We start from the raw sequence: 27,753 nt of genomic DNA on the forward strand, positions 1-27,753 counted from the left end.
TCACACAATCTGACCCACCTTTCCTGTTTATTAATGACACCATCCTCCTCCTAGAGGCCCATGTTAAGAACATCCAGATGGCACCTTTCTCCTAAAACTAATCTCCACCTAGTCCTGTGGATTCCCCTTTCCCCAAACCAGTTCTTTTTTGTCACTCCATCCCTCTCACAGTCTCCATCAGATTACCTGTGACTCTGATTAGTATTTATTTTATTCTGACTTTCATGATGTATTTCCATCTCTGTCCCAATACAAGATACTGGAAGATTTCTGTATTATGACTGCAAATCCCACAACTCTTAGCAAAGGGTTTGCAGGTAGACAGCAGGTGTTCAACAAGTCTTGGTAGAATCGCTCAATGCATGTTAGGATGTTAGGTTTAAATTGCTTTAGGGGCATGTATCTTGTTATATACTTTTTTGTCCCCCCCAATAGTAAATATAGTAAAAGGCATAGGAAGCAGGAAATACATATATTTTTAAAATTGAACACTGTATCTGGAGTTGCTGCAACAACTGGCTGTAGTTTTAATAAAAAAACACGCTCTGCTATTGAAAAAAAAAGTCCCTTAGACTCAGCTCCCAGCTGAAACCAGCCAGGATCCCGGTTTCCCACCCCTTCCAGTGGCCTGATGTGCGGCGGGGGAGGAGCAATGGGCAAGCTGGGCCCGAGGAGCAGGGAAGAGCGAGCTGGGGGAAGTCCCGGAAGTCATTGACCAGAGCAAGCAGCCGCCTCAGCCGGATCAGCTTGGGCTGTGGTCCCAACAATAACAGGAGCGCGGGCCGGGCGAGGGCTGCCGGGGGCCCGAGTTTGGGGGCGGAACCCGGATTGGGGGGGCGGGTGGGACGCTTCCCAAGGCCGCAGTGATTGGAGGAGAGAGATGAGGGGCGGTGGAGCTCGAGGAGTGGGCCGCGGAGCTAACGGGTCGACCGAGGAGAGAGCGTGTTGATTGGGTGACGCAGAGGGAGACGGACCAGAGCCGACCGAGGATTGGCCGTGGCGGGCTGTGAAGGCGTGGCCAGCGCGCGCGAGAGGGAGCGCGAGGGAGCGGGCGACCGCCCTGCCAGCTAGCCGGAGTCCGGGGCGAGCGCGGCGGGCAGGGGTCGGGTTGAGGAACGCGGCGCGGGAGGCGCGTCCCCCAGCTGCCCTCCGCGGCTCGAGCACCCCACTTCCTTCCCTCCCCTCCCTTGCGCTCCGGCCTGGGGTCTCCGGGCGGGGAGCGGAGGGAAGGGACGAAGGAGGAGGAGGTTTCGCGGAGTGAGGGGCGGAGGGGGTCCCGGAGCGGGGCGAAGCGCGCGCTGCCTCTCACTCTCCTGCCGCTGCCTTTGCCTCCTCGCCCGGTGCCGCGGCCCCGGGGCGCCCGCACTATGCAGGCGGACTGCCGGCCGCCGCGATGGCGAGCCGGGCGGTGGTGAGAGCCGGGCACAGCCCTCATCGTTTCCTAGTCCGGGCCGCGGCCGCCGCCCCCGCCCGGGCCGCGATCCCCCTCTCCCGCTCCTACCCCCTCCCTCCCCGCTCCAACTCCTCCTCCCCCTCCTCCTTCCCCATGCCTCTGTTCCTCCTCCTCTTACTTATCTTGCTCCTGCTGCTCGAGGACGCCGGAGCCCAGCAAGGTGAGTGGTTCCCGAGGAGTGCGCGGAGCGCGGAGCCCCGGGTGGGGGCGGGGGGGGGGCGTCGAGGGAGCCTCCTGGGCGCCGGGTGTCCGGGCCGTTAATGAATCTGCAGACGCGCGGGGTAGGTGCGGTGCGCTTCGGTGCGTGGCCAGACCTGGCCCCGCACTCGCTGGGTTGAGTTGATGAGATGGGCTGTCTGTTGTCCCCCAAGTTGGCGCGGCTTTACTTTTGGGGAATCCCATTCATTTTTCTGAAAAGAGGGAATTGAGACTTTGCTGTGAAGGCCTCCTTTTGGGTATTGTATTCTTCTACTGGGGAAAGTCTTGGAGAGGAAAAGAAGTTTTGGAGATGCGACCCCTAATGTTAAGCTAAATGGATGGATGGACAGAGTAGAAATGCAAGGTAATTAAATAGCATTTAAATCCATTGAAGGCAAGTGATGATAATTATCATCTTTTGTCAATGTGCTCAGGTTCAAAATCGAATGAAGTTTATTCTGGTTATCTTTGAGTGTTGGATTTAGAACATGCTCTTTGCAATCCCTGCCTATTCAGGATGGTGGTCTAGATTGCCTGGGTCAGACACTGGGTCTGGGACCCAAAGCAGCGTACTCTTGCCCAAATGGAGCGTTCCGTGTTAAAAGGGCAAGCCCTTACAGAAAGTGACAAAACTTTTTTCCGTTAACAATCCTTGAAAAAAAAACTTTACTGAATACTCATAATGGAAAGAGAATACCAGGCTGATTTCCTCCCCTTTTTAAGTACTTTTTTCAGGCAGCGAAAAGCAATTTTTGAAAGAGTTTGGCATCAGTTATTGAACACGTTTTTCCATTGCATTTCACTGCATTTTATTGCAGTGAGAGGGATAAGGATTGGATTGTTACTTATCGCTGGGAAGGGTTTTGGGTTTTGGGTTTTGGTTGATCTCCACATTTAAGTCCAGCTTAATGTTGCTCTCATGGTTTTCAGTAAAGTATGGAATCATGGCCATAAGCCTGTCATTATGAAGATGCTGAAACTTTGACAGGCATGTGGAAATAAAATGTAAATGGGAAAAATGTATTTGGTAAACTGACCTCTTTCAGATCTAGGCAGCATTCAGGTTTCAGTTAGATCATCTCCTTAAACGAATTCTTGAACATCAGCATTTAATAAATTAGTGTGAAATCCTTTCCTCCATTTAAGTTTTAGAACCTGTGCTTCTATTTTTCTCCTAGTAGAAAAAGCAAAACAGGCTTATACATGGCTAACACTGATTGATTGGGTCTTACTTTGTGGCAGGCACAGCCCTAAGTGATTTATGTCTATTAACTCACTTAATCCTCACCACAGCCATCTGAGATAAGTATTGTTATTCCATTTCAAATATAAGGAAACTAAGACACACAAAAAATAAGGTACCTTGATACAGAACTCTAACTACATAACCAGAATATTCTGACCATTTTGCTTATTTCAAGATCTGAAACTGTTTATATCATGTTTAAAAAATAATCTTTGAACAGTATAGAACCAGTTAAATGTCTCCCCTCCAAATGAGATAATTGCCTTGCTTTTAGAATTTCTTAAACCTGGTCTAATTAAACATGCAACATTACCTTATTTTTTTAAGTTTAATTTCAGTTTTTACCAAAGCATTTTAACATGGTTCTCTTTCACAGTGTCATGTTATATAAACATCAATGTAGATGAACACAAATAGAAATGATGCTGGTAATTTAAAAGACCTGATTTCTAGTCCACCTGTTTATTGGGTAAATTTTTAAAAATCATTTAATTTCTTTGTACCTCAGTTTTTTACATCAGTGATAAGAGAATATATACCTATTTCCTAGCTTGACGAAAATGAAATGCTAGTACACAGGAGTTTTGAAAAGGGTAAAGTACAAATAGCTATAACTGATTATCATTGTTAATCTTTTTTTTTTAATTTTTAAAAAATTTTTGGCTGCGTTGGATCTTTGTTGCTGCGTGCAGGCTTTCTCTAGTTGCGGCGAGCAGGGGCTACTCTTAGTTGTGGTACGCGGGCTTCTCATTGCGGTGGCTTTTCTTGTTGTGGAGCACGGGCTCTAGGTGCGCGGGCTTCAGTAGTTGTGACACGTGGGCTCAGTAGTTGTGGCTCGTGGGCTCTACAGTGCAGGCTCAGTAGTTGTGGCGCACGGGCTTAGTTGCTCCACGGCATGTGAGATCTTCCCGGACCAGGGCTTGAACCCGTGTCCCCTGCATTGGCAGGCGAATTCTTAACCACTGCACCACCAAGGAAGAACCTATCATTGTTAATCTTGAGCTTACTAAATTGATAAAGTAAGGGCCATTTAGGTATACATTGCCTGAAAACTCAGGAATCGTATAGGATTTGAATTCCCTAATTTTTAAAAATTATATTTCTTACCCAAAGAACCCTGATGCGGTCTGTGGTGGAACTGCAGTCAGTGTTACTAGTCTAACAGATGTGCTTTAGGGTCCACTGGGATTCTTCACATAACCTAAAAAGAAGTCAAATTTCAAAATGAGAAGCAGTGCTTTAAAAAGCCTATAGAATTTTTAATAATGGGAATGTCTGCAATATTGTAATGTTAAGTTACAAGCTGGAGTTTTTACTCTCCTTTATAAGAAGTCTTGGTAAGAAGTCTGGAAGGATATAATTTTAGAAAAAGATAACAGTTGTCTTTTGATGGTAGAGTTGTAGATAATTTCTTTATGCTTTTCCAGATGTTCTGCAATTTACATATAGTCACAATAAAAAATAAGCTGTGAAAGAATGTTTTGTGATATATAGATTTCTTTTTTCACTTAGCCAGCCTAGGTAGAAATGCATTGAATGTGTATGCTGAGGTAGAACTGTGCTTCAGGATTTTTTTTTAATCTTTCAGACATCATTTTGAAGTAGCAGAAGATACTACACTCATTCCAATTAATGCCGTACATACATAGCTATTCCTCAGCAGATTTTCTGCTGACCAAGTGTTTTTTTCTTTTTATTTGGCCCAGAATAAAATTTATCATTGGTCTGAAAACTTGTCAACCTTTCACAACAGAGATGTATTTTAACCAACCTTATTTCATTAATGTATAAATTCTGTTTATTCACACCTGTTTAACTATGATGGTGTTTTAGGCATGGCTTGTATTTGTGTATTTTGAGTTCTAAGTTTGATATTAAATTTATCTTCAAAGTCTTTTTCTTTTTTATTGAAAGCATTTTTTCCGGTCGAATGTATGTCTTTCTAAAAAACTTAAATTTGTGGAACTTATTATGCTGATTGCCTATTTGTTACCGTAATAAATTAACTTAATAGGAAGTTGAGGGTCTACTGTGAATGAATTTAAGTCTCTGGTTTACATTATGACTGTAGGAATTTGTGTCACCTCATCTTAGGAGTTCAGCTTCCTCATTTGTGTCATGGAGGGTTTGCCTACCTTCTGGGTTAGAGTATTATTTGAATGTGGTAAAATATCAGAGGGATTAATTTTAAAAATCCATTGAGACTGACTTTATTCCTATTAACATGAAATGTTTGTGAAGGTAGTGATTTTTGTTGGCTAATTTATCAAACAAATCAGTTTCTTTCTTAAAAAGAATCATTCAATTTCACAATGATATTTGAACTAATGTGTGAAAAAAATATACAGTCTGTCAAGTAGTGCCTTTATTTGCTTGTGATGTGGGGAAATAGTTTTTGAACACTATTTGTGAATTGTCAGAAATGAAGAACATGTCCCTCTGCAAAGAACGTTTGTGATTATTAGTAATATTGACATTGTTAATTTAGAATTTTCCGTTATCTTTTTTTAGGTCTGATAAAACATTAGGGCTCTTATATGTACTTACTGTTCAGAGGCAAAAATCAGAGCATCCTTTTTCTGCTATATTTCTGATTAATTTTACATAGTGAAAGTTAGAAATATAGCACGTATTCCATATGTGTTAATGATCAGATTTTAAATCCACATTTTAAAAACTTGTAAATGAAAAATTAATTGTAAAATTACATGTTAATGATTTTTAGGTAGATTTCCCAATGTTATCAGCAGAGAGAAAACTTTATTTCCCTCTGGAAATAGTTAATAGTTCTATTTGAACATCTAAGCTTCATTCTAGAAGACCAACATTAAAAAAAAAAAAACTTAAAGTAGTGAAATGGGTATGAGTTAAAGTACCAGAACTAAAACACAAATGAATTAATTAATTTCCAAAAAGAAAGAATCAGATAGTATGATAAGGAAAGGCTAGATTTACATAGAGTTAGATTTTAAATTTAGGACTATACTTTACAAAATGAACCTGGGGTGTGAAAGCTCAGGTGGTAATACTGGGTATTAATTGAATGCATGCAAGTAGTTTCCACTTCCACTTCTTGACTAGTTGGAAAGATGTGGAATGATGACATAAAATTATAAGGATCAGGAAAAGCTTTGTAGAGATAGTGATATTTGCTAAATGTAAATAGTGATATTTGCTAAATGTGATTGTTGAAATATGAAGCGAGACAGCTTGGCAGTTTTTCTTGTGTTGCTCATGGATTCAGTTTACTTTATAACAACCTTATGGCCTTAGCACTTTATTTATTTTAAAAATATTGTACAGATAACAATTATATAACAATTACTCAAAACCAAAAACTTAACTAATAATTATCCACAGTCCTACCCCCTTATCTATCCATTTATAATTTTTGTCTTCCTTTCTAGTGCATATTCACATACCTACATAATCTTATGTGGTTGTAATTTTAATAGTGTGGTGTTAAGTTCTGTAGACATATCATGTTAAAATTAATTTGTAGGCTGATTTAGCACACAGAAGCATACTTTGAAAATACAGCAAGACAAAAATTTCAAAATCTAAAAATTTTTCACAGGACATTCATTATTTGTGAAGTAATTATTATATTGTTTAGAACTGCTATTACGTTATTTTCTTTATTTGATTAAATTCTTCATTCAGGATAGGACCTTTGAGAAAGTATGTCAGTTCAAAGTATTAGTTTAGAAACACATAATGCTAATTTTCCAGGTCCTTATGTGGATTAAATCAATATACTCCCATGAGGACAAAAAATACAGATATTCAAGTAAACTAGAATTTAATGAATGCCAGTGTCCACTGAAGCAGATGGTGTAATGGGGTGATCTGAAAACGTTGCCAGAACATCACCTACTAGGTCCACCTGCACTCTAAAGGATATGTAGTTGAAAGAAGAACTTTGGTTAGCTGCTTGAATCATGGGGAAGACCGCAGATGCAAGCTCCCTCAACTGCTTTCTAAGGAGAGTAGGCCAGGAGTTCCTTTCCTTTGTGGAGTACAGTGCATGTGAGTTTGCAATTTAAGTGTGCAAACTTAATTGCTTGGGATAAGAGAGAAGATGCTGGTACTCTTTATCATTCTCTCATTAAAAACTCTCAGCATGGAAGAGTACCAACTATACGCTCCTAGGGATGTGTGCACATTGGTCAATAGAGTCCTGAGACAGTTACGATAGAGTAAAATATTGTCATTGTCTTCAGAGGTCCTACAGGCTAGTTGGGGAAATAATTATCTTCATGTTGGAGTATATGGATAAATAACCAAGGGAAGTTGCACAGTGCTGTGAGTTTGTAAGGGAGAGAGAGCTCACAATGCCTGGGAAGTAGGAAAAAACCTTGCTGATAAAATGATTTTAAGCAGGTAAGCTTTTAGGACTGGTAGGTTTCTAGTTCACAGGGATGGCAGACATTTCAGGAGTTAAGATCACAGCATCAGAACAGCAGGGAGTCAGGAAAGCATGTGAGTGTCAAAGCCATCCTTGCTGCAATGAGTAGCATGCCTCAGCCTCTGGTCCTGGCCCATTGCTTCCTCCTTGAGCCCCATACCCTGCACACTTGCCCCATATTTGGGCAAATATGGTTGCTTCCTAAGGACCAGGGTTCTGTGCACTGGGGTACTGCCCTCTTGGAGCTATGTTAATACTTCCATAGTGTGGCCAGCAGCCCCTTTATAAGATACAATCCAAACTCCTTTGCATATTATATATGTAATTTTTTCAGAGTCTGGCCCCTCCCTTTCTCTCTGACTTAATCTCATGCCAGCATCCCTCACCCTTGTATACAGCTCAGGTATAAGACTGAGATTTTTATTCCTCTAATATATAATTTCATCCTGTTTTGCCTTGTTCCTGATACTGATCTCTTTACATGTGTCATTTTCTCCACTTGAAGAGAAAGAGCCCCTTTCCTTGTGTGCTTGGTAACCTTATCATCTTTCAAAACCCTTCTTGGGTATCATACCCTCTGGGAAGAGTTCTCTGTCACCACACACACTCATCTCCAATAGTAATTTCCTGTTTTTCCTCTTCAGTCATTAATCACAATGTACATTAAATATTTGTTTCTGGCAGAGAGTTTTATTCATTTTCTTATTTCTAATACTTATCATGATGTCCATCATTCAAAAATATGAATTTAGGGGAAATCCCTGATGGTCCAGTGGTTAGAATCTGGCACTTTCACTACTGAGGGCCCGGGTTCAGTCCCTGGTTGGGAACTAAGATCTCACAAGCTACTCGGCGGTGCCAAAAAAAAAAAAAAAGAATTTAGAGCTCATTTCTGCAGTGAATCTGCTGCCCGAAGCACATTATTTGGAGTTAGTCTCTGGGCACCTGCATGCCCTTCACACTGTTGTCCTTTGTCTGATTCCCTCAGTCAGCAGTCAGAGCCTGGGCTTCTCAGTTCCATGAAAATAGAACCCTTTCTTGAACCTTAACCTACTTGCACAGGGCCTAACATTCTGTGCAGTGTTTTCCCAGCCTCCCTCTTCCCAGGAGCTAGACCTCTTTGCTTTTGTAATGAGAGGAGTCCTCCTTCAACTGCAACTCTGAACAGAGCCATGGTTTCTACTTAAAAAACACTGCTGTGCTCCCCTGTCAAATAGGTGGTCTTTAAGAACTGTGCTAGCCTAAGTCAGTGTCAGCAAGTGGGGTGCACTCCTTTGCCCTCTCTTTCAGATTCTGATTTGAATAGCCACCTCCAGCCTTATAAAAGTCCCCCTAGTTTTGGTTCTAGTAGTTGCCTGCCTCCTTTTTCTTTGCCAGCCGAAATTCCTGGATAACATTCAGGTAGCTACAATAATTTGGTGTCAGGAAAGTAATGAGAAGCAGGCTGAAAAGGTCAGTGGGGACAAGACTGTGGAGAACTTTCCTTGTGGGGCAGACTGAAGAGTTTGTACCTGTGATGTTAGCAATGACATCATCCTTAGGTACCTCTGCTTCTACCCAGTCCATCTCTAGGTTCACTTGTCTCAGCCCAGGTTAGTCATCTCATTGATGCTTTTCCCCTTGTCTTTGACAGATCCCAAACCTGGCCCATGTGCCAGTCCCCACTGTCTTCTTTCTCTGGTTCTGGACAGCTCAAGGTTGCAGGAGAAAGGCATGTGGCCTTTGTGACTAGATCTGCCTCAATAAGGATGACTAATCAACCCTCACGTGGGGATTTCTGCTCAGCACAGTAAAACTTTGCCTCCTGCCTTGCCTTTTCTTCTTCCTGAAATCATCTCTTACACCTTATCCAAAACACTGCTTCATCAGGGAATATAAGTTGTGTTTTAGTATAATTTAAACTTCTGTGGTGCTTCTTACCTTGTACCTGGAAACATGCTCAGGATGCCACTGGCTTGTATATACATCTGTCAACTCGTTGCTTTCCAGGTACCTTATATCTCTGCTTTTTTCAATGACCAACTTTCTGACAAGTAGACTACATCTGTGCTGTACACTTTCTTAGTGTCCAGCATGCAAAAGATATTTGTTAAATGATGATTCCCTCACAGTCTAGCTTCTGCTCTTCTGAAACTGTCACTTAAACTGTGAGATTTTTTTCTTCTTTTAAACCTGAGAGCTTTCTTTGTCTTCACTATTTTTTCCGTGGGTGGACTTTGAAAGTATGGAGATATTGGAGTCAGACATACTTGGATTTAAATACTAGGCATGTCACTCTCAATGTTTTGAAATGTATAACTCACCTCTCTAGAATGTATGAGGGCTGCGATCAAATCTGTTGGGTAGTTGATAAATTTTGGTTCAATGAGTGAAACAACGTGTGAATGAAAATTTTGTTTCTCTTTCCCTACTCTACAGTTAAAATTTCCATTTTCAAGTGTTTGCTTTCTACTGAGATCCAGTGCTTCTCCATCCTTCTGCCCCTTCTCCCCATCCCACTTATTGTGTAGGAAAGTTCACCCCTAGCTTACTTAGTGAGAGGGGTCAGACCACGCAGTGGAGGCGTGTGACAGCAGGGCGTGATTGTTCACATATGTCCTTTCCTGGCCTCCAACCCACCCAGACCGTAATACTGGTTTTGTCCCCTCCCTTTTGACCTCTACTTTCTCTCTCCAGCTTCCTACCTGTTGATAGATTTTAGCTTTCTTTGCTCTCCACCCTCAGATCATTTTCAGGTTCATGGTTTATCCCTTTCTTCTTGGTATGCCCTGTTTCTGGTTACTCTTTTTGTCCAAGATGCTAACTTTATAGGTCTGGATATGAGACAGACATTCTGTTGCACGGGTGGAGGAAGAGTGTTTTGGTTAGTGAGGTTATAGGGAACAGAAAATTAAATCTGCTTAAAGTAGAAAGGAAAAGTATTGGGACCATTCTGAGGTAACTTGTGGAATCTTCCTAAGAACTGAGCCAACCTAAGCCCAGGGAAAAGCAGGGATGCAGCTGGACCTCAGACACCAAGAACTCAGCTTAATTCTGTCTTGTTACAGTCTCGCTTTCTCTGCATGGAACAAATAATGGCTGCTGGCAATCCTCAAGGCTTGTAGTTTCAACACTGGAGAGATTCTGGGGTTTCCCTAACATACAAGATCCAAAAATGAGGGCAGGGCAAGTTGGCCTCACGTTGGCCCAGTGTGAGTCAGTACCCACCCTTGAACCAGTCAACTAACCAGGGGGCATGAGGTCATATAAAAACTGTTGCAAACTGCAGAGTAGTTCCCAGAAGGAAAGTAGAGTACTAGATACATAGAGGCATCATCTTTAAAGAGAGTGTTCACATTTATAGAATCCAGTGCTTTTGAGATAAGTTATTACCAAACCCTCACAATTACCTTGGGAGATGGGTGGTATTATTCCCATGTATAGCTGAGGATTTAGAGGTTAAGTGCCAGGATCATCTCAAAAGTTGGCATAGCTAGAATTTAAATCGGAAAGTCTGTCTGATTCCCAAGCCCATATGTACTTTTCTACTGTTATCACTTACCTACCAAGTGCCTACCACTGGCTTGTTTGGGTTTATTATTTTCTAAATTCAGCAGCATGTGTTAAGAGGCTGGTATGCCCTATTTCTATGTCTGCGGCTACCAAGGCGAACAGAATGCATTGCCTGGCTGTGACAGAGCTTTACAGCTGGTGTGGCAAAGCGACATAAGTATGCATAATTAAGCATATTCGGTACAGTAAAGAGACTTTGATGATGGAAAGGGAGAGAAAGACCAGGGCTTTCAGAAAGGTTTCCCAAAAGAGACAACGTTGAGTAGGTATTTGCCAGGTGGATATGAGGAGGAAGGACCTTATTCTCTGCAGAGCAGAGTAGCACGTGCAGTGGCGGAGGAGAGAGAGCGTGGAGCATAGAGGGAGTCACCCACAGTTCCAGAGCTGGAGCAGAGAGGTTGTGGGAAGAGTCAAGAGATGAGACGGGAAAGGGAGTCCAGCGACAGATTATTATGGACTTTGTATCCTTGCTGAAGAATTTGAGGTTTTATTGTATCACCGGTGAAGAACAGTTGAAGGATTTTTAAATAAGGGACCTACGTGACCCAATTGGTGTTTAAGAAACTGGCAGGAGTGTGGGCAGTGGATTAGAGCAAAGAAAGGAAGTGGGGAAACCTGTCAGAGAACTATTACAAGGGCCTGCACTCCTTAAGAGGGACGAAATTTAGAGATATTAAGGAAACAATGTATAAAACTTAATGACCAGTTAAATTTGAGAGAGCAAAGGTCATTTAAAAATGCTGGGGTTTTTTCTTTCTGGAATCCTCTTCTCCCTGCTTTCCACCTCCCTCTTCCACCAGTATTCCTGCCTAGTTAACTGTTATTTATCCTACACACGCACGTACGCACACGCACGCGCGCACAGACACGCACCCTATCATATCCATTACTTCCCTGCAACACTCATCGTCCCTGAAATTATTTACTACGTCTGTCGTACTATTCTGTAAACTCTGTAAGGACAGGGGCCTTGTCTGTCATTTCTCTTGTTCCTAGCACCTGGTTCAATGCTTGGCACATGGAGGATGTTCCCTGAATGCTTGGGGCACGTTGAGTTTGAAGTGCTGTGGAATTTCTGAGCAGAGGAGCTCAGTACAGAAGTAGATGACACGTTTGAGGGTTAGGGGAAAGGCTGGAGCCTACGGAGCATTCTCCCTTTTGGTGGTAGCTGAAGCTGTAGGGTGGGGAGATGGCCCAGGCAGCACAGAGGGCGGGGAAGGAGCTCTGGAGAACAGCAGCATCAGCAGTCAGTAGTTGGAAGATAAGTCAGCTAAGGTGCTACAGAAGTTGCAATTAGAGAGTCAAAAGAAGAACTAAGATGGGGAAGAAGAGTTTTAAAAAGGAGGGAGGAAAGATAAGGAAGGAAGGAAGATGGGAGGGAAGGAAGGGACAGCGATGCCACATGCTGTAGAAAGGTCACAAATGATAAAGATGGGAAAGTATTGACTTTTGGCAGCTCAGAAACAGACCGCTTTAGTGAAGAGTACATTGGAGAGGTAGGTCTGCCTTTCCTAGGGCTGCCGTAACAGATTGCCACAAATTTAGATGGCTTCAGACAACAGAAATGTATTGTCTTATAGTTCTGCAGGCTAAAATTCTGAAAGTAGGGTATTGGCACGGCAATGCGCTCTCTCTGAAGGCTCTAGACAAGGGTCCTTCCTTACCCCTTCCTAGTTTCTGGCAATTGCAGTCTTTGGAATCCCTTTGCATCATTCCAGTCTCTGCCTCTGTAGTTATGTGGTATTTTCCCTGTGTCTGTATCCGTGTCTAGATTTTCCTCTTTTTATAAGGACACCAGACATTGGATTAGGGTCTGTCCTAATCCAGTATGGCCTCATTTTAAATTGATCACATCTGCTAAGACCCTGTTTCCAAATAAGGTTACATTCACAGGTACCAGCAATTAGGAACATATAATTTGGTTGTTGGGACGGAGGTGGGCGGTGGGGTGGGGTGGGGTGGGGAGTACAATCCAACCACACCCTTTGGAAACTGAATTGCAGTATTTTGAGCCTAGAACGAGAAGCAAAGAAGTAAGACATCGAATGTAGAGAACTGAAAAAAATCTCTCTGTAAAAGAAAAAAAAAAAGTGAGAAAGAAAGTGGTAGATGTTGGGGAACACTGGCTGGAGAAAGATTTTTTTTTGTGTTTTTTTTTTTTTGGTTGTTGTTGCTCTTAGTTTTTGAAATTTGTTAAAGTGCAGATCCTTCCTAGGCTCCACTGCAGAGCTACTTTCCAGTATATAATTTGCAAAAAAAAAGGCAAAATTATACATGTCATGCAAATATAAAATTAACACATGTCAAAGATTTTATTCAACTCATTAATTAATGAAGGAACCAGTAAGAAGTTGAAACATGTCCAAAGAATATTTGAGAAACTAGGTGTTTATAGGTAGTTTTAGGCTGTGATTGCTAGATTGGATGGCTAAAACTGTTTAATGGCCAATAGGGCCATAAACTCTAACATGTGGGATTATTTTTTTCAACTATACAGAAATTATATGCATCTCTACAAGACAACAGTCTACAAGTTTATGTGTAGCCAAGACTGGGACCTTTAATCAATGATAAACAACAAATCCAATTAAGTATTTTGCCCTAGCTTTTGGCCTCTATGACATTTAAAGGATCTGCTGCTCACCTTTATTTTTTTAACCTATTTCCAAGTTTCAGGTAATGTTTCTGACATATTTATTAGAATCTATGGAGACAGAGATGGGGCCTGAGAACCTTTACGTTAAATAGCCCTTAGGTGGTTCTAATGTAGAATAAATTTTGAGAACCACTGAGTAAGAGAATACCGAGTGGCTTTCAGTGCCTATCTGAGATCAGAACCTATTACTCTAATGACAACTATTCCCTGGATTGTGTGATTTTTTTCCCAGTAGTGCTCAGCTCCTGGGCAAAGAGAGATCATATGATCCAGGGTGGAGGGCTTGCCAGGCAGATCCTCAAGAAGGACATAGTGGCAAGGAAGTGAAGGTACCAGGAAGAGTGTAGTTCACACACTGGACATGAGGTCCAGGCTGGGTAGGGAAAGAAATGAGGCTAGGGCAAGATAGTAGATGGGGAGAAAAGAGAGAAGTTCACAGAAAGTGTGCAGTGGGTATAAGAGAGCAGAAGGGTCAGGAGACTGACCGAAAGAGTGAGACGTTAAAGTTTCTGAGATTTCACAGGTGGGAGTAATCTCCGGTAATGGCAAAAACAGTCTAGGTTGTGGTTTCATGAGTTACCGAAGTGAAGTAGAGGTCGCTGGGGAGAACATTAGTGAGAATTACTTTCTCATGATTTACACTTTTCGCAGGACACTGTACTTGAAGCTTTAAAGCTGATATAAATCTTCTAAAGTAATGAGCCATTGTTCTGATACCTTAGCTAGGTTGTGGCCAAACGCACCGGACCTACATGTGATGAGCAAAAGCCTTTCTGGTCTTTTATGACCATAATTACCCTCAAACGTTTATTGAGCACATTAGTATGGGTTAGGCCCTCGATAGTAGGTGTTTTCATACAGTATCTCTTTAAATTCTTACCCTCTGTGGTTTGAGATGTTAGTGTACCCATTTTACAAAACTCAGCTTTAGCATCAGTAAACAACCTTCTCAAGGTCACAGTGAGTGGTAGGTAGGGCATTCAGATTCATCAAGTGACTCCAGAACCAATTTGCTTAACCATTATATACTATGTAGAGTGTGTGCTTGGTGGGGATCGGAGAGGATTTATACATCTCACATTCCTTCATGTGATTCAGTTTTGTAAATTATCACAATGCAGAGATGAGTGTGGGCTTAAAAAAGCTTGAGCTGAGAGCTATTTCTTTTCCTTTAAATTGCCACAGTAACCCTCTTTAGGCTCTCAGTGCATATCCATCTTAGGCAGTATTAAAAAAAATGAGTGAATTAAAATAGGACCTTGAATTATCTTTTCGAGATTGTTGTGATGCAACTTTAAAATCCTAAAGTAACAGGACTGGTATAGTACTTTATAGTCTAAAAATTCGTAGTGCTAAATAAGAGATTAAAAATCTTCATTGTAGTCAAATGAAATAGGATATCCTTGTTAACGCTTGCAAGTTATTCTTTTGAACACTTTTCTACTCTCTAAATGCCTTTTTTTCAGTTTATTATAAGATCGCACAGATGTGTTACAAGATGTGACAGAATGACACTTACTTAGAGGAAGTATATAGTCAAACTCACCTGTTCACAGTGACGAAAATCCTTGAAAGCTTATTGGAAAAGTATAAACCTTTCCTAGTTTCTAAGAATTGTAATGAAAGTTACATTGCTCTACATTTTTGGAATATTTGTGCAAGCTTCCTGCTTTTGTCTTTGTTCTTGTTAAAGAAAGTATTTTTAGAAGTCATACAGTGTTCATGTTAATAAAATTAAATAATTAAGATAACTTATATTATTTTTAATAGTAATGTGACTAAAATATGGGGTTAGCTGGAGAGTCGCATAAAATCAGCATCATGAGCACATATTTATCCAAAAAACACACTTGGTTTGAAGTTTAGAAAGCAACCTAAAATAAGCATGTGTTCTTTGTTGTATTAATTCATTATTATTTAAATTAATGTTCTTTGTGTTTTCTCTAGGGAAAAGTAGTTTAAAAAAATTACTCAGCTATTTTCCTGGAACAGTACCAAAATTTGTATCTGGCTTAACACATCTGACCTGACAGTCTTCAGAGGAAGCGAACACATGTTCTATGAGTAATCCCCTAGATAAATCTGCAGCCAAACAACGGGGCAGTGAGATCAAATTCCAGTGTTTTTTCTCCACTGAAATAAAATTAAAATTCAAAAATTACATTTACAGGCTTCTACCCCTTATGGTCAGTTACAGTCTGGTGGGACCATCTGTGGCGGCGGCGGGCGGGGGGCAGGGGAGGAGAAGAAGAAGCTGACAGTGATGGTGGTGATGATGGAGTTGGAGTTGTCAATGTGGTGGTGTTGGTGAGAGTGAGTGGATTGGTCCTACAATACCCATTCTGAAAATTATTTTTCCAGTAGTGGTTACACTCTCTTTGTCAATTCTGCCTTGTAAAAATGAGTAATAGTAGGTGGTATTAGCCTGATCACAGATTATTATTCTTTCCAGTTACAAAGCTTAGCAGAAAATCTGGAGACTTACTTCCTGACCCTATTACCATCCTTTTTCAAACCCCAATGTTAAATGAGGGCCCCTGACCAAGAAAAATACTTGAGGGCTGTAGACTAATAAGAAGGACCTTTTTTTCCCTTTAACTTAAAGAAAAATAAAGCATTCTGTTTACTTCTCTGACCTTGTGGGGAAAACTGTTCCCTGGGTTGTACCCTCAGCAAGTACAACAGCATTACCCTTTGAGCCAAAGGAAAAGGAACTAAACCCAGATCTTCTGTTGGAGATCCTAGCCTTTGCTCTACGTCAGCCCGTCTCAACCTTCACACTATTTGACTTTTAGGATCCATCACCCTTTACTCTGAGGAGCTGTCGTGTGCATTGTAAGATACTTTAGCAGCATTCCTGACCTCTACCCACTAGATGCCTGTGGCACCCCTCCACCCCAGAATTGTTCCAGTGTCCTCCACGCACATTTGAGAAACCCTGCTCTCAGTATATTAGGTGATTTGTTGATAATATTTTCTAGATTTTAGTGTTACTTTTAAATATTTTGTCCTATTTTAAGTATTTTGGTGTAGAATAGGCTTCGCTTTTAAGAACTGTAAAAATAAACTGGAAGCACATGTTCTAATTTGGGGGTAAAAGTGAGGACAAGATCTTTTTCTGATTTGAGAATTCAACATTGTCACCTTTGGATGCCTAGTACAGTGTTGTTCATTGCACAGGTGGGGACCCTTTAGTGGGTCACGAAGATATATTTAAGACACTATTGAATCAAGGTGTAAAATACATTTCTTACTTTGGAATAACAGAGAAAAACATTTGAAAACTGCCGGCCTAGTGTCCCTTTCCAACTGTAATATTCAAAACATACACTTCATAGCAGTAGGTATTTGGCCAGGCCAGCTTAAGCTATTTATCTAGTCAGGTTACACTTATCAAATAGTCTTGGAAATATGGAACATTCAAGTTTGTGCATTGCAGTAGATTTGAGACTTTCTTTTAACTTTAGTTTCTGGTGCGTATCGTCTTGTTTGCGAGAGGAGGAAGCTCTGAACTCCATCACATATTTTAGAACATTCTTGGCACGTTACTTGTGGACTGTTCATACCCTCCCCCTACACAAGATGCTGAAAAAAGACAGCTCCATTTTAATTGTTTTCTTCATCACCATGCATGCAAAAGTCCTGTTTTTCATCAGTTAGTATTTATTTTGTTAGCTTTTGTAGGAACTGTGCTGTATGGAGGAAATGGCAGAAAACATTTTGTGCATTTATTGAGAATCAAACATAAATATGAGCATAAAGATATTTAAGAATTGCTCCTAACACTCTGCTTGTAATCTTTTTGTAAAATTCATTTTAACACGACAACTTTAAGTTAAATAATAGTCTGTGGGGAATACATTAAATGCGACAATCTGCCATTACTAAGTCCTGACTTCAGCTGTTAATAGCAATATTCTTGGCTTTCTGAAATCCATCAACACTTCTAATCACTTAAGAAGCTGCCTTAGTTTCATACTTACTAAAGAAAATACATTTATAGTTTGAGTTACTTCATTTATTCAGGGCTACTTTTTAAAGATTGAAACACTTCCAGAAAGCTCATTTTCATCTTTTCAGTAGTAGCAGAACATTTTTGACTAGTTTCATATTTTTAGAAGATCTGTCTTAGGATGGTTGTCTTTTTCTCTAAGGAAAAATGTTAATGATTATTCAAAAGTTTTTTATATTACAATTCATTTATTTTCACAAGGGAGGTTTTTATATCCTTATGTTTTTAATTTAGGTAATATCCAGTAGAGATATTCAAGGTATTTTCATGGTAGTTTCAGGGGAAATTTGTGGTTATTTTTCTTTTCCTCTGAGTTGTATAACATTCTAAGTTTTATATTTGCAAAAGATCAGTGGCTATGTCACACAAAAACTCACAGGTTTATTTAATGGTGGCTTTTTGTATTATGATGTTATTGAACTGCTATGCCTAGTTCTTGTGTGTGGAGTGAAGGCAAGTGTAGAAGATAGGTGAAGTTTAATGTTGGTTAAAAGCTAAGCTTTATGTGAGAGAGATTTGTTTAAGAAGCCAGATTGCTGGTTGACCTGTGAAAGCAGACTAAGTAACAGTACTAGTGTGGATTTGGCAATAAAATTTCTTTATCAGCAAAAGATATGAAGTATTGAATCTAGGTACAGAGTTGTTGTTCCTTCCTTAAAGCTAGTTTTGAGACTAGTTTGAGATAACTTTTTCATAGGTTAATGTACAGTTTCCTTATTCATTCAATTAATAAACATTTATTTTGCAACTACTACTTGTAGATACTGTATTCGTATTCATAGGCTTTTAAAGCTTTCATCTGTTCTAGTAACTGATATCAGCACTACACTGTTCTTAAAAATAAAAAATCAGTATAAAATTCTGTTACACCCATCTGTATCCATATTGAGGTTAAAACTCAGAAGTGTCACTTCTAATATAGTTTTCTTTGTTTTAAGTTCTGAACTCTTCCAAAAGGTGATTATAAATAGCTCTTTTGAAAGAGAAAATACTATTATTTTGAAAGGATGTATTCATTTTCCTATTAAAAAGACATCCATTTGAATCCCATCGTTAGGAACACTAAGCAGTGCAATTGGAGCAGCAGCTAAAACTTCTTAATCAGTATTAACGCCTCCTTCCAGGCGCTCAGTAAAATAACAAATTTTATGATAAAGGGAAGAATGCAGATATTTGATTTTTACAAACAGTGTGTTAACTGTTTCCATATTCAGTTGCTGAAGAAATTTCTGGAGCAAATAATGCTGCTACCAAGATATGAAGGTCATTTTACTAATCTTTAATAAGTCTAATAAACTGTTTTTTCGTCGTCATTCTATAGGGGAAAATGAGGCTTTTGGGGAGAGACAACTGAAAAGTCAAATTTCAATAAAACATAAAATTAAACTATGAAATATTGCTTTAATGCCTTCAAGAAGGAATGCCTTGCATCATGTAATATGGTCAGAAATCTGCATAATCTTTAGTATAGTTTAAGTGTTTTTAGAAATCATTTGACTTCTCACAGGGATTTTTGAAGGGGTTTGTGCTATTTGTAACTAAATAGATGAAGCTGATCATATACATTTATTTTTATAGTTGACATTTATTTTGAACAATTACTATGAATTGATACTCTTTTAAAGACTGGATTTATTATGACATATATATATAATTATTGCTAAGTTATGTTTACTTCTATTTATTTTGATTGGAAAGTTCTTTGAACTCATAAATTATACCAGTAATCATTGATTATTTTAACCTAACCTGGCTTCTCCTGGCTCCTGTGAGTAGACCTACTAAGAACTATGTTATCTGTTTTATCTTGTGTAAGGAATGTATTGGTGGTACAAAATATCTGACGTCATACATATTTTAAAATCTTCACAAAAAATCCTGATTATTTGTAGTGTAAGTTAAAGATGTAAAGAATAATTTATCGTCCTTTTAACTTTTTTTTTTTAAAGGTGATGGATGTGGACATACTGTACTAGGCCCTGAAAGTGGAACCCTGACGTCCATAAACTACCCACAGACCTATCCTAACAGCACTGTTTGCGAATGGGAGATCCGTGTAAAGATGGGAGAGCGAGTGCGCATCAAATTTGGTGACTTTGACATTGAAGATTCTGATTCTTGTCACTTTAATTACTTGAGAATTTATAATGGAATTGGAGTTAGCAGAACCGAAATAGGTAGGAAATTTTCAACACATCATTGCCCCAAGTTTTAAAACTGAAGCAGTGTTTGATACTTAACATTGAATAACTATGCTGTATAGGATATGTGGGAAATTATTGAAATGTGTGGAAATCTCAAAGTTGAATCTTCTTTTGGGAAGAGAAGATTCTTATCTGTTTATTCACTTTTCTAATAAGCCTGTGTTGGTACATTTGCAACAAGATGCCACTCTACTGCTTCTGAGGAGGAGGAAGTTAATTATCTTTTTTTGTTCATTTTGTTTTTCTTTGATCATTTTACTTGCAGTTAAAGAATGTAAGTATAATTCATGCTTAGGAGTCAGTATATCATGGTAATTAAGAGCATGGGTTTTAGATCCAAACTTCCTGATATGAAATACTTCTGCTATTAGCTTTCTGTGTGACCTCGGGCAAGTTACCTTATCTCTGTTTCCTCACTTGTAAAATAGGGCATGAACTAGTACATGTAAAGTGCTTAGAACTGTACCTGACATATAATATATGCTTAGTAAATATTAGCTGCTGTTGTCTTTATTCTTAGCTAAGAGCAGCTGGTTCTCAATTATGGCTGCATATTAGAGTCACTTGGGAAGACTTTTAAATAATACTATATACCTGTCCCCATTCTAGAGCAGTTCAATCAGAATTTATTCGGTGGGATCCACACCTCAGTATTTTTAAAGCTACCCAGGAGAATATACTTTGAGGTCAAGTTGAGAACCTTTGGCTTAGAGATCAGCACCTTTCTCTGAAGCAGGAAACATAGCAAAATTTGTAAGGCTGTCTTGGTGAAATAACATTATAACATAAAGAACTCTAAAATTCTCTGTGAGTTTATTTGGAAAGACTTATTGATACAGGTGTGTAACATGTCTTTCAGAACTGTAATTGGAGCCCACTATCTTGTTCTTTAAGCATCATGTTCATCTTCTGGCCTCCTCTCTGTCTCTAGTCAAACCATTCATCTCTTCTCCACTTTTTGGCCTCTTATCTATGAGAGGAACAATTCCTGGCCTGCTTACCTGGCTGCTGATTGATAACCTCTGTTGTCTCCCAATCAACTCTTGATTAACCTGGGTGCTTGATCACCACGTGCATATTGCCACAAATATGTGGTCTCGGATAAGCTTTTAGAAACTCGAATCGCCTGAGGATCTAGAAAACACTGTTACTGTAATACTGATAGAAGACAGTTGCATATTAAGTGCTTCCTGAGGAGATGCAGTAGGGAGTAAATGGTACCACCTCAGCAGTCTTGAATCAATAATAAAAAAAAGTGAACCACAATCTGATCATGCCTCTAGCAGTTTACATGAAATAAAGGAGCTAGAGAAACACACTTTATCAACCATAAAGACTCCTTTTTAAAAAAATGCCACTTATATGTAAAGGGGAGGAGGTCGAGGGAACTGTCGTTCATTTAGAGATACATCTTCCAAAAGTAGTGTGTGGACCTTGTTTAGGTCTTGATTCAAACTATCTGACTGAGAGAGGACATTTTTGAGAAAAGCAGAATCTCAAATTCTGTGGTAATTTTATATTTTGTGTATTCAATATCTGATTTGTTAGAGACACTTTGAAGTTCAAACAAAACGTCTCTGATTTGTTTTTAAATATTTCAGAGAAAAAATGGTAGGAAGAGGGCAGGTGAAACCAGAATGGCACACGGGTGAAGCTGAGCCATGGGCACATGGGAGTACATCTCTCTACTTTGATGTAGTTTTGAAAATTTCCATATTGAAAGTGCTTTTTGTTAAAAAGGAAAACCATAGGATTATGTATTTGGACAATAAGTAGTGTCATGTTGCTAGGCAGGAAGAGTGGCACGGGAAGAAAATTGAGCACAGGTTTTAAATCACTCACTGGGTTCTCATCATAGCTCCAGGACTTACTTGGTAAAATTCTTTCTACAAGTCATCAGCCCAGACTTCAAAGTCATCATCAGTACTGTAGGAAGATTAAATGAAATAATATTTTGCAGTGCTTGGGGTGTAGTGGGTGTCCACTACTCAGCTCTCCCTTATTTCCATTGGTTTTGTTTTTCCTTATTCTCTCTTCATACAGGTGAATGGAAAGCTGTAGAAAGGTCAAGGGGACGGAGTGATGATGGTTCCTGTTGAGCTTTAGTTCTGCTCCTCCCCCCACCACCTACCGTATATCACCACCTACCGTATATCCACTGGTCCTCCATTTGGGGAGCAGTTTGTGGTTAGTGGTAGAAAAGTAACTTTCCTGACATCACAGAGAAATAAAGGTCATTCAAGAATAACTGTTCTGGTTAAAGTAGATATGCCAGGAATTACAGAATAGAAACAAATACATTGGGTATCAAGATTCCAGTGATTATGGTAAAGAGTCCTCTTTTTCGGGCTTTCTTCTTGGTGCAGTGGTTGAGAGTCCACCTGCCGATGCAGGGGACACGGGTTTGTGCCCCGGTCCGGGAAGATCCCACATGCCGCGGAGCAGCTGGGCCCGTGAGCCGTGGCCGCTGAGCTTGCGCACCCGGAGCCTGTGCTCCGCAACGGTAGAGGCCCACGTACCGCAAAAAAAAAAAAAAAAAAAAAAAAGAATCCTCTTTTTTCTATATTGTCTTTTCTCAGGGTCTCTTCTGAACAGAAGCAGGTTCAAATGAGCTGCATTTTCCTATAAAAAAGTTTCCTATTTTGGTATAAAGCTTAGATTTTTGGTTTTTTTCTCTATAAGTGTTAATTTTAGGGACTTTTCTCCCCTGAGAGATGGTATTGTGAAATAATCAAGAAAAGAAAATGAAAGGAAGAATGATTTCTCAAGGAATCACTTTTTAAATCATAAATTCATTAGAATGTGTTTTAACTGATACAGCACTTTTGGACAGTTATTTTCTATTTTTTTTTGGATTGGGCAATAATGTGTAATATTATTTAAATATATGAGTTTATTATGATTTTATATAACAACTTTCTAAATAGCTAGACTGTCCAGAAATCTTTGTGAAATTAGTGTAGTCGTACTCATTTCACTGACAAGCAGGTTGTGTTTAATGATAGAGTAAAGATTGGCTCTCTAGGTCTGTCCCTTTTTTAAGCAGATTGTATTGGAATGAGAAAATTCCATTGTGCCTTGAATTTTACTTTTCCATTTTGATTATTCTTTAATCCCTGGTGTCTGAGACATAGTGGTTGCTCTGTAAAGATGAAAATTAAAGTAAAATCATTCATTATTAATCTTAACTTTTTCTGTACATATATAAATATATATCTCCAAACTATTTTGCAACTTGTTTTTTTCTCTTTTAATATTTAGACATCTTTTCATATTGGTCCATAGACATCTGCTAGCATCATTTCCCTGATGGATATTGTTGATAACTAGTCCAAAAATGAAATTTAAAACCATATTAAAAAGAAAAATCTTTGCTTATGTGTAACCTTTTCCCACTCTATTGTATATATTTTCTTCCTAGATTTTGCTTAAAATTTCCATTTTAAATGAACTTTTTTTGGGATGAGGGATATTGTGGATGGATCTCTAAAAGAGAAGCTAAATATTTTAAAACCTAATAGCTATTAAAGGAAAATGCATTCTGTAGAAGAAATGTAAATGTGTCCGTGTGTTCAAAGTTATATTTAAAGATGTACATTCTGTCTTACACCTTCATCAAAGTACCTTTTAAAGTTGTCTCTTAAATCTTCAGGTGACATTTACAAAGAGGGAAACTGAGGTCCTCAGGGCTTCATCTGGTAAATGATTCCGTGTCTCTTGTGTTTTCAGAAAAGTTTCTCTTTCTGTATTGTTTGTCCCCTTTCTCTCTAATATGCTTAGGTCTTCCTAGTTTAAGAGAAAAAATAAATTTTCTTTCTCTTTACCACCATACCTCTTGAAAAAGCTATAGTGATGATAATATTAGGTATTTAATGATGATAATGATTGCTAATATTTTTTGAATTCCTATTCTGTAGAGGCTCAGGCTAATCGTGAAAATAACTACCATGCATGCAGTGCTTGCTATGTGCCAGGTACTATTCAAATTACTTTTATCAATTAACTTATTTAGTCCTCACAAGAACCCTTGAGATAGATACTTTTATCACCCCCATTTATTACTGATGAGAGAACTGAGGCACAGAGAGGTTGAATAACTTCCCGAAGGTCACATAGCTAGCAAATTGCTAAGTGGGATTCAAACCTAAGCAGTCTGGCTCCAGAATTGGTGTCTTTTACTGTAAGCCCTTGACACACTTGATTCCATTGAATCCTACAAGAATCCTGTACATCATTCCCATAAAACAGATAAGTAGAAGATCAGAGAAGGTAAGCAACTTGCCCAAAGTCATATAAGCAGAATTGGGACTTGAACTAAGGTCCGGCTAATAGCAAAGTCCATAATCTCAACCACTAGACTATAGAGTAATAGATACCAGCTGTTACTCCTTAATCTTTTACTGCATGGTCTCCTTACTGCAAACTGTTGAAAATAGAAACTTTTTAATAAACATTAACTTTTTCCTTTTAGCTATTTATTTTGGCATACTTTTTTTTTTTTTAACCACGTGACGGCTTGCGGGATCTCAGTTCCCCGACCAGGGATTGAACCCGGGCTATGACAGTTAAAACCCCAGAATCCTGACCACTAGGCCACCAGGGAACTGCCTATTTTGACATAATTTTAGACTTAATAGAGAAGTTGCAAAAATGGGATAATTTCCATAAACATTTCACCCAGATTTTCCAAATGTTACCATTTTATCACATTTGCCTTATCCCTTTCCCCCACAAGCATACACTCTTTTCTAAACTGAGAGTACTTTCAAGCATGATGTTCCTTTACCCCTGTATATTGTGTTTATTTCCTAAAAACTAGGACATTCTCTTTACATGACCACAAAACAGTTATCACAATTAAGGAAATTAACATTGATGTAGGACTGAGCTACAGGAGCTGCTGAAATTTCTCCAGTTGTACAAATAATGTCCTTTATAGCAAAAGAAATTCTCAGATTATGTATTGCATTCAGTTGTCACATCTTCTTAGTCTCCATTACTTTGGAGATGAAAGGAGTGGACAGTTCCTTGGTCACTCTTTGTGTTTTGTTACGTTGACATTTCTGAAATAGATAGGCCAGTTATTTTGTAGGATATTTCTTAATTTGGATTGTCTGATGTTTCCTCATGATTAGATTCAGGTTACAGACTTTAGCAGGAATGCCACAGATGTGTTCTCAGTACTTCCGATCAGGAGGCTCACAATTTTGATTTGTCTCATTACTGGTGATGTTAACTTTGATCTATTGGCTAAGGTGATATCTCCCAGATTTCTACACTGTAGCTATGTTTCCCTTCACAATCAATATGCATATCGTGGGGAGACTCTTTGAAATGATGTAAATACTCCATTAATGATTCTTTTCTGAATCAGTTGTTATTATGATAATTGTCAGCGGTGGTTTTCTTATGTCATCATTCCTTTTATGTTGATTAGGTTTTTCTTCCCTACTGAAAAAATGAGCTTTTCCTTCTCTCCTATTTATTTGTTTGTACCAGTGTGAACTCATGGATTCTTGTGTTAGTCCGTTGTTTATCATCCTTTACTGTCATTTGTTTTGATTCTCAAATTGTCCCAAATTTCCATTGAGAGCCTCTTCAGACTAGCTCCTGTCTCCTTTTGTGATGTCCTCATCATTTTTTAAGTACTTCCTTCTGGTCTGGCACAGGATTTTCTAGATTTGTCTTGTACTTGTCCTGTCTCAACCCTGAAATCATCCATTTCTTCAAGGAATCCTGTTTCTTTTTAGTGGAAAATGGTATTAGAAATCAATATCTAGTCTGTAACTTCAGGCCAGTTGGCTGGCATGCCCTATTAGCAGATAGATTTAGTAGATAAATATATGTATATATGTACTTATGTATATACAGGTACGCACATTATATCTTTTTCTATTTATCTACCTATATTGATTAAAAAGCATGAGTTCATACTGATACCTTTAATCCTAATCCAGCTTCACCAGGTTCATTCTGTTCCTTCCCTTTTCATACTGGTAATCACTTCTCTGACAGTGAGGTATCTAGCTCCTGTTGTCTACAGTATATGTACTTAGTTCACTTATTTGTTTAGTGCTATAATACACAGAAAATAGTTTCAGAATTACTAATCCATGCTTCTAAATCAAAGAAGCCTGCTACCTAGAATCCATACTTGCTTAGTCTGAACCTGAGGACCTTTAATCTAAATACTGTGTTCAGTACTGCCTGGGCTAGATTTCCCCCACCACCTCCTGCCCTCCAGTGTGGTTATGTTATTATCCATTTGTAGTACGGTTTGGTTCATTGACTTCTGTTCATATTCCATTGTAGGCTTTTTCTCTAGTTAGTTTTCTTTTTATTTTGTTGAGAATGTGAAACATTTACATGGTTCTCAAAGTTAGAACTGTACAAAAAGATATACTTAGATGAGTGACAGTCCTTCCTACTTCACTCCGTATTTTCTGTCCTTTCCACCCCATCTCCACCCACCCTCTGTAGCTAACCAGTTGTATTAGTCTGTTTTATCTTTTCTACTTCCATTTTTATACAAATGATATATTTAGATTTTATTTCCCCTTCTTATAAAAAAACCCTAATATACTATTGATATTCTTTCCTACTTTGTTTTTTCTCCCACTTAACAATGTATCCTGGAAATCATTCCACATCAGTTCATAAAGATAGTCCTTATTCTTTTTACAGCCACAGAGAACTCCATATTGTGAATGTACTGTGGTTCAACCACTCATTTATATCTGGATATATAGATTGCTTCTGGTATTCTATGGTTACAAACACTGCTGCAATAGATAACTTAATGCATATGTGTTTTTGTATTCTTGGAGGTGTACCTTCAGAGTAAGTTTCTGAAGTGTAGTTATTGGTTCAAAAGGTAAGTGCATACATAGATTTGTTAGCTATTGCCAAACTCACCTCTACAAGGATTGTGCCAATTTACATTTCCACCAGCAGTGCATAAAAATGCCTGCTTTTCCACAGCCTTGCCAACAGAGTGTGTTGTCATGCTTGGTAAGTTTTGCCCACTGATAGGTGAGAAATGATATCCCAGTATAGTTGTAATTTGCATTTCTCTTACTATGAGGAAGGTTGGACCTTTTATTTATTTTTTAAAATTTTTACTGAAGTATAGTTGATTTACAATGTTGTGTTTAATTTCTGCTCTACAGCAACGTGACTCAGTTATACATATATATTCTTTCTCACGTTCTTTGCCATTATGGTTTATCAGAGGATATTGAATATAGTTCCCTGTGCTGTACAATAGGACCTTGTTGTTTGTCCATCCTGAACCTTTTATTTATATGTTGAAGGTCCATTTTAAAAAAAAAAACAAAACATTGTTTGCCCACTCTTTCAGGTTTTTTGGTCTTTGTTTCTCGTAGGTATTAGGAATTCTTTTATCTTTTAGTGATATTAGCCTCTATGCGATATATGATGCAAACAGTTTCTCCTAGTTTGTCAGTTGTCTTTTGACTTTGTTTATGAAGCTTATTTATAGTGGGGATTTTTGCCATGTAAAATTTTTTAAATGTAGTAAATTCATCAGTCTTTTGCATCTGGTTTCTGAGTCATATTTGGAAAGCCTCTCCCTATATCCCTGTTAAACGTAAATTTACCCATGTTTTCTTTTGGTACATTTATGTGGTTTCTTTTTTTATATTTAGATCCCTGGTCCACTTGGAGATATTCTCTTTTACGGTATGAAGTGTAGATCTAATTGTATTTTTTTCAGATGACTAACCACTTGTCCTAGCACCAGGCATTTAAAAGTCTGCCTTTGCTCCAGTGGTTTGAAGTACTACCTTTATCATATACTCAAATTCTGTATGTACTTGGGATCTGTTTCTGGACTTTCTGTTGTGTTCCACTTGTCTATTTAGTCATATACCAGAACCTCAGAGTTTTAATTATAGAGGCTTTATAGTGTGTCTTAATGTCTCATCTGGGTAGTCTCCCATTATAGATATTCACTTCTGGCATTTTCCTGGCTATTCTTGCCTGTTAATTTATCTGTCAACTGT

The 27,753-nt window shown here is 38.9% G+C and overlaps 1 protein-coding gene across 4 annotated transcripts in view; it reads left to right on the plus strand.

Annotated features, from left to right (window-relative positions):
* Window positions 1-1,039: 1,039 nt before the first annotated feature.
* DCBLD2 (discoidin, CUB and LCCL domain containing 2) overlaps window positions 1,040-27,753 on the plus strand; it is an 88,314-nt gene continuing 61,600 nt past the window's right edge. Inside the window, exons 1-3 of one of the 4 annotated variants that reach the window (XM_067739129.1) lie at window positions 1,043-1,328; window positions 1,530-1,613; window positions 19,475-19,702. In XM_067739129.1, the coding sequence (XP_067595230.1) occupies window positions 1,547-1,613; window positions 19,475-19,702 (295 nt within the window). In that variant the 5' untranslated portion in view covers window positions 1,043-1,328; window positions 1,530-1,546. Of the gene's footprint in view, window positions 1,614-19,474; window positions 19,703-27,753 lie in introns of all 4 variants that reach the window. The other 3 variants (XM_067739130.1, XM_067739128.1, XM_067739127.1) reach the window with 3 other exon arrangements.

Source organism: Pseudorca crassidens, chromosome 5 (genome assembly GCF_039906515.1).
Source record: "Pseudorca crassidens isolate mPseCra1 chromosome 5, mPseCra1.hap1, whole genome shotgun sequence".
Classification (NCBI taxonomy): domain Eukaryota; kingdom Metazoa; phylum Chordata; class Mammalia; order Artiodactyla; family Delphinidae; genus Pseudorca; species Pseudorca crassidens.